Source organism: Anoplophora glabripennis, unplaced genomic scaffold, assembly GCF_000390285.2.
Source record: "Anoplophora glabripennis isolate ALB-LARVAE unplaced genomic scaffold, Agla_2.0 scaffold278, whole genome shotgun sequence".
NCBI classification, from domain to species: Eukaryota; Metazoa; Arthropoda; class Insecta; order Coleoptera; family Cerambycidae; genus Anoplophora; species Anoplophora glabripennis.
In genome coordinates this window covers 296,718-305,032 of record NW_019416472.1, presented here as the reverse complement: position 1 = coordinate 305,032, position 8,315 = coordinate 296,718, and the positions used below count along the sequence as shown (strand labels likewise).

The 8,315-nt window shown below is 34.3% G+C and overlaps 1 protein-coding gene across 1 annotated transcript in view; it reads right to left on the bottom strand.

Moving 5' to 3' along the window:
* Positions 1–8,315, bottom strand: part of LOC108906615 (myrosinase 1-like) — a 23,623-nt gene that overhangs the window by 9,361 nt on the left and 5,947 nt on the right. Inside the window, exons 2-4 of the mRNA XM_018709919.1 lie at positions 6,256–6,522; positions 5,552–5,952; positions 2,512–2,606 (exon numbers count right to left, since the gene is read on the bottom strand). Of these exons, the coding sequence (XP_018565435.1) occupies positions 2,512–2,606; positions 5,552–5,952; positions 6,256–6,522 (763 nt within the window). The remainder of the gene's footprint in view (positions 1–2,511; positions 2,607–5,551; positions 5,953–6,255; positions 6,523–8,315) is intronic.

Genomic DNA, 8,315 nt, shown 5'->3' with positions numbered 1-8,315 from the left:
TTCATGATAATAATTCTGTGTATGTTTAGCCTTCATTGTCTTACGCTCAGGGGCGTATATTTTTCTAATATAAAATTGTTACAAATATTATTAAAGATTGTTCATTATTTATTACATGTTAAAATATGTATTTTGTCGTGACCGCCCAGATATTGCAATAACGACTTCTTTATTTCACATTTAACTTGTTTTACCATGGTTATGTAGTTCTTTGATTTCTTGTGCTCACTTTATGTCATACGTCTATACGAGCCTTGTTGAATTTACTAACATTTTCGCCCGTGCGGAACGAATCTGGATTAAGCTGGATTGCCTCCCGTATGGGACCCCGGTGTTAAGAAGGATCTTCCGAAATCTCAACTTTAGCTGGATAGCCTCCCGTCGTATGTGACTCCAGTACCTTCCGGCTCTGCCGGCTAACTAACACCAAACCTCTTCAGTTTTACTTGGAAGTGTGTATGACTAATATGGGTTAACAGATGACATTTAGTGACACATTAAATGAGACAGGACTTATTTATCATTAGCAAAGGATCTTAATTTATGCCTTTTGTTGTTGGTTGTTTTGTATTTATATTTGGGTGGTTAGAGCAACGATCGTGGGTTTCTCTGCCATGCTCTTTCCCCACAGGAACTCTAGGTGAGTCTGGCACTCTCGTTTTACGTTAAATGGTTGTTAATGTTTTTGTTGTTCATTCTATTTGTCACATGTTTAATTTGAAGACTGTTGTATGTGAATAATAACGTTAGGTGTATTTACTTTGCTTTTATTTTTATATAATTAAACCATACTTCCCCTCTACAAAGTTAGTAGGCAGCGCCTTCCGGTCAATTAAAAAAATATATACATACAACGTAGGGATTCCTTATGACGATCACATATTCCTGGCCACAACTACGTTTATATATTTTTTTATCGAACCTAGGGTTGTTATACTACAATGTCGATGTTAGATTAAAGGGGGACATTCTTTGCTGGTATTTTTGACTCCGCCACTTTTACCCTCAAGCAAGGGTAAACCCCAAAATATTTAAATGGCATTGGGGGTTGAGTAATATTTCTTTTGAAAGCTCTTACAATTCTCTTTACAATATACTTTAAATTTTATAATTCNTTGATAGCGGCGATATAGCGCTTTGACAGATGACGTTTAAGTTCATTTGCTATACGCTACGCCCTACGTCCAAATTTTCAGAACCAACTTGACCACGTTTTTATTTGAACGCTCGTTAGTATTATATGCATTGTGTCCACAAATGGAATTGACAAAAGTTAATTATTTTATATTTTTCAGTTAAAAAAAAACGTTGTGAAAAATGTTTGTATGAAATGACAACTATAACTGTATTAAAGTGTTCTACACACGTTATTATAACATGTATACTAATTACAAGTTCTACAGGGTGTCACTTAACAAATGTTATAAACTTCAAGAATCTATAACCCAAATGCGACTTTTGATAGGTATACATTTTCTGTGTAGAATAAAGTTCTCTATCTATTTCTGATAGTTGCGTGTAAAAATTTAAACGTACAAAAAAGTTACAGAAGAATATTCACAAAGGGTTGTAGTAAAATGAACGCCCTGTATGATTTAACTTAATAGGAACATAATCACTGCATACTTCATGAAAAGAAACTAAGCAACATCAAGTTTTGCTCAAGTCGGTTAACTGGGTTCTGAGTTAAGGAGAAAACAATAAATAAAAAAGATATTTTAACTACCTGTAACTTTTTTGCGACATTTTTCGTTTAAGCAAGTTTGGTTAAATCGACACCATTTGGGTTCTAGATCATCGCTTGAAGTATGTACCATTCGTTAGCTGACACCCTGTATAATAATAAAATGTTATAATTTTTATAATTTAAAAGCATATTTTCATAGAAATTAAATTTTATTTTAGAATTATAATTACAAGCTGATTTTATAATACAACCTAAATTATAATGTAATAAAAATGATAAGGTTACCAAGTTGGCCAGTTTATATTCCTAGTGGAGATGCATCTCTGTATCTTTGTTTGACATTAGGTTTGTTTTTAGAGCAATCCACAGTTTCCAACGCATGCGCATTCCGATATAATTTTTACATAAGGTTCAAAATTCATTGTTTCAAATCAAATGAGATTGAGTCTGATTATTGGAATCTACTTTTAATGCATTAGGAACAAATGTAATATATCTCTTCTATTCTCAGAATAAAGCGGAATGGTTTTGTTTAGTTCTAACTCTATTTCTTTTGATTAATTGGCATCAACCGTACTCTTTTTTTTGTGTCACGGTGAACTTTATTTTAATAAAAGTTGTGTATTTATTATGAAGGTTTTAAAAATATTATTTTAAAGAAACAGTCTAATAAGCCGATTTCTTTCAGTGCGGAATATCCAGGAAATATAATATATCTGTCAGTGGGTAAGTGGGTATTGAATGGCATGGACAATTAATATATGACGTACTTTGTAGGTATATATCACCTACAAATTTATTTTTGTCATTACTGTTATCATTACCTCAAACTGTTTTCTTCTTTCTGCAGCTTCTTTATCAGCGTCGTTGTCACTAGCTGGTTCGTACCATTCTCCATCAAACGTTATTGACATTTTAGCTACAAAATAAAATACACTTTATGTAAAAATTACAAAATAAATACAGGTTTAGACTATATAACATATACATATATATATATATATAATATAATTTTTATTCGTATAGAATTTTGCTATACCTCTTCGCAACAATATTTTTGTATTTGAGAATATTTGAAGTACCTATGCACTTGCATACTTTTTACAAAATAGAAATTAAAGGATTGATCATTTAGGCCATTTAACAATATTACTTATTTACTTATATTAATGTTCGGTAGGTAATACCTTTCACTCTAAACATCGCCAAAATTGCTGATAAGATCCACTTAAAAATTGACGTAGTTTTTAGATTATTCGTTGAAATAATTTCATGATGGAATAGTTTTTTATTTTAAACGGAGGCAAATATGTAACAGACCATTAAGGTTTACTTAATAGTAAACTAGTAGTTTACTTTACTAGTAACGAGCGTTCAAATAAAAACGTGGTCGAAGTTGGTTCTGACACATTGGACGTAGGGCGTAGCTTATAGCGACCAACTTAACCTCATTTCTCAACGAGCTGTATAGCGGCTGTCAGTTTCAATAACAAAGCGGCGATCCAGCGCTTTGACAGATGACGTTTAAGTTCATTTGCTATACGCTACGCCCTACGTCCAAATTTTCAGAACCAACTTGACTACGTTTTTATTTGAACGCTCGTTATATTAATATTTTGCATTATTATATTAAATTATTATTTACTAAATTTTAACTAATATTAATTATAATCAATAGTGTACTATAATCTAAAGATAATTTCGTTAATTTTACTCTTAAATTTTCAAATGGTATTTATTTTTATCAATCAATCACTTATCTACAACTACTTTAAAACAAGAAATCAAATATTATACTTTTACCGCGAATCTTTATTATTTTCATCCGGCAGTGTGGCTACATAGATTCCACTGATTTCGTAGAACAAAGACCCACCACACAAACGCACTTAATAGATATTAATTCCAAATATCAATTAAGATATCACTTAAGATTTAGATAAAAGAAAGGTGTAACCAATTTTAGAGAAATTCCTATCTTAAATATTTAGATAGTTTTTTATTTAAAAATGTAGGAATTTGATGAAAACGCGGATACAGTATCTAAAAGATCGTATGCCGACAGATGCTTACATAGCAACCGAGCGGAAACAAAAGAATTTGGAAACTTGTCCCGAAAAATAGTAATAGTGACGGATGGACAATGGGGAGCTAAAAAAATTAGTGAGGACCTACGAAATTATGACAGTCTCTCATGGAACTCGACCAAAATGGACAGATCATCAACGTTAAAATGTTACTGGGATATATGAAACTCATTTATCCTAGAAAACGGGCTATTAAGAGGCAATGGGTAAGTCCAGATAGAGTCAACGAACTGTTGAGAGTAGTTGACGGTGGAGGACACTTCGGCGTAAACAAGACATTAAATACAGTTAGAAAACATTTCTACTGGCTACGAAGCCTGTGTTCTGACTGATCCAGCAGCAAGAGACCTAGAACTAGAAGCCGGGGTCAGATAAAACGTTACAACGTTGGAGCTTCCACCGAGAGAATTGCCGTTGATGTCGTTGGATCGTTTTTCCATATGATCATTACTTATTGCTAGCGATGTATTACTTCAGTAAATGACGAGAACTATATGTCTTCTCTAATAAAGAGACAGTGACGGTAGCAAATGTTCTCGCTGAAAATCTCTTCTGCGGTGTTCCAATAGAACTGCATTCAGATCAAGGGTGAAATTTCGAATCGGATGTGTTCCAAAGAATATGTCAATTGAAGGATATCAGAAAGGCCAGCACAACACCCCTGCATCCACAATCTGAAGATACGGTGGACAGGTTTAACCGGACCCTGATGAAACCTGCGATTAATCGCCAGCAAACATCAAACTCGGACCGGACATGTGTCCCTTTTCCTGTTGGCCTATTGATCAGCAGTTCATGATGCCACCGGAAAAACACCAGCCAGCCAGCATAGTTTTCGATAGATAATTACTTTTACATTGTTTATGGTCATCCAGAAGATCGAGCTGACACATCGGAAGACTACCCGTCCGAGTTAGCCAAAATAATCGATATTTTCCATGAGAAAGCTCATCAGAAAATGAAGTTTGAGTGCGATGGGTTGAAAGCACATTACAATACTAACCCTAGTGGTTCCAGGCAGGAGTTATAGTATGGTAGTCTACGACCGAGTAAGGAAGAAAGGAAAATCTTCTAAACTCCAAAACTCTTGGGAAGGTCCATATGCGGTAATCAAGAGGATTAACGACGTATTCTACATAATTCAGAGATGCAAGTCATTCATTTGGATCGTTTGGCCCAATATCGAGCACCCGCTGCAGACGACACTAATTGCTGAACGGGACGACTATCTTTAAGAGGAGAGGCCGATCAGCAACGTATTTTACAGAATCCAGAGAGATGAAAGTCATTTACCTGGATCATTTGACCTAATACAGAGCACCCATTGGAGAGGATAGTGATTGCTGATCGGGATGATCATCGTTAAGAGGTGGGCAGTGTAGCAAAAGTTGCCCTAGTGTGCATTGTTTATACATTTGTTTACTTATTTGTTTAATGGTTTTCTAGAATATGTTCTATTTCTTTCTTTTATCTTCTTAGAGGCTTAGATATTATTCTATAGTTACTGTTGTCAAAGTTTGTAACGAATAACTGGCACTTTGACTTTCGGTCATTTTAATAAAATGATTTGAACACGGAAGCTAAAAGAAGTTTTCCAAACTTTAACTTGTTAAATGTTACAGTGCAATCTCTAAAATCATCTACTTTCTTAGTGTGAAATATTTTTGGTAACGCAAAAATAAATTTATAAAACAAACACTTGACTATGTTCTTGGAAGAAATACCAAATTAAATAATATTAATAGTATTTACTTATAATAATGTTCAGTAGTATTACCTTTTAAGTCTGGAAATTCTGTTTTATACATATGGTACACAGCAGCGTGTGCTTTCACCAAGACATACGCACACAAATATTCGCCTATACCATCTAGGGCTATACCAGGAGCAAAGGCTCCTGCACCATATCCATATTGGCAGATTGGTCTCGGTTCGTTGATAGTAATCCAGTATCCAACTTGGTCCAAGCTCTCTATTACTATTCGAGAATAATTGACGAAGTGGTGGACCAGTTCTGGGTTCGTCCATCCCCCGATATCCTGCAAGGATTGAGGAAGATCCCAGTGGTACAAGGTGGCAACAGGTATCATGCCCTGTTTCACTATTTCGTTTACTAAATTTTGGTAGTACATAATCCCCTTGACGTTGATTTGATCAGCAAAACCAGTAGGTAATATTCTGAAATTATAATTTCATATAGTGTATTTTGAAAAGTATCTATTCAATACATTATTGAAACTGTATCTGCAGGGTACATGGGAAGAAGGGTATATGGTTGAAAAAATAAGTTTTACAGTGGAACTATTTTAAAATTTAATACTTGGTAACACTAGACAACATTTGATATTTAACTGTTTTCAAGATAACAAAAAATTATGCGACAATTCGAATTTTGTATCTCTTCTGTGAATGTTCTATATTTCAAAATTAATATTCACAAACTACAATTAAAGGCATACGTGCAACTAGATTTAACCTTACCTAGTCCAAGAGACCGAAAACCTATAATGGTTCACACCAAGCTCTTTCGCAAGAGCTATGTCTTCCTTGTATTTGTGATATGAGTCACAGGCTATATCTCCGGTGTCATTGTTTTGAATGACTGAGGCGTTGCTGTGGACGAAGTGGTCCCAGATACTTTCACCTTTCCCATCTTCATTCCACGCTCCTTCAATCTGGTAGGCTGCCGTAGCGACGCCGAACAAGAATCCATCGGGAAATGTTGGGTTGTTTTCGGCGGTCACGAAACTAAATAAAATAAACAGGATAAAATTATTTTCGGTTATACATAAATACAGGGTAGGTACAGATCTATTAATCTCTCAGGGGCGGATAGGAGATGTCAAAATACCAATACCAGTAGTCCCTATATTTCTTATATTTCTTTTTCCTAATGTTTCTTTTAACGGAGATGTCGGGTTTAAAAGAGATTTACTTAAAACCACCTCGTATATTTTGATGAAATTTTTTATTAATAAACTGACTGGTCTTGTACTACTGCAAGGTATCCAGAAACAGACTGACCCCAACACATAATATTTCAAAACATTGGTAGATGTCATACTACCGAACTGAAAATATTACTTTTAGATACTTTGAATATTTTCCTTTAAAGAGGAAACTATTTATTTTGATAAAATGTTTTTAGAGTAAAAAATCAGGACCAAATCGTTGCACTAGAGATTACCAACCACTACTTGGCAAAAAGAGTGAAATTGTTAGACAAAGAAGATATATCTATAATATTTCAAAATTGTAAAAAAATAGTGGTTATTTTTACAATTCCAACGAATTATCTTTACAATATGAAATGAGGTGGAGGTGATATGAAAAGTTCCTTTTAAGTCAATCTTTATAATTTTTTATACGCCACTAAAGAAGGGTATGAAGTAATAAATAAAATTTTGTGATCAATATTATGAATAAAAATTGCTAAACCACGTGCTATTTTTTACTCAATATATATGTACAGGGTGGCCAAATGAAATCGAAACAGAGCCATTTTCAGGAACTGCGTCAAGATTGTAGAAAAACGCTCAGACATGTTGTGCAAAACCGTACTTATCTTATCAACTTCGACGTCACCTGTTACATGGGTGTTGTAAAATAATGAAAAAGTAATATTAACGGTCGGTAGAAGGAAGCGCAAAAAAGAAATACGCCTAGGTGGAGCAATTCTGGAAGGAAGCCAAGATAGTCGAAGATAGGCAGTTGAAGTGAGAACAGGGCGGAGTGAAAAGTAAGACGATCAGTGTAGTGTGAAAATTATAGAAGTAGTGGAAAATTAAGTGTTTAACCGTTATTAGTTAGCAGGTAATATTCTTTAAGTACTTTGTTGTTAATTATTCTATGTAATCTTATGATTGTGATGTTTATAGATGTTTCATGATAATAATTCTTTGTATGTTTAGCTTCCATTGCGTTATGCTCAAGGGCATATATTTTTCTAAGGTAAAATTGTTATACTTATTATTAACGATTGCTCATTATTTATTTTATGTTAAAATATGTATATCGTCGTGGGCGCCCCCGACTTTACAATAATGACTCCTTTGTTTTACAGCTAACTTGTTTTTGTAATGATGACGTTGTTCGTAAAATATAGATGTCTCATGATAATAATTCTGTATATGTTTAGGCTTCATTGTCTTACGCTTAGGGGCGTATATTTTTCTAATATAAAATTGTTACAATTATTATTTAAGGTTGTTCATTATTTATGACATGTTCAAATATGTATTTTGTCGAGACCGCCCAGATAGTGCAATAACGACTTCTTTATTTCACATTTAACTTGTTTTAAACAAGATCATGTTGTTCTTTGATTTCTTGTGTCCACTTTATGTCACACGTCTATACGAGCCTTGTTGCAGTTACTAACATTTTCGCCCGTGCGGAATGAATCTGGATTACGCTGGATAGCCTCCCGTATGGGACTCCAGTGTTAAGAAGGACCTTCCGAAATCTCAACTTTAGCTGAGTAGCCTCCCGTATGATGGGACCTCAGTACCTTCCGGCTCTGCCGGCTAACTAACACCAAA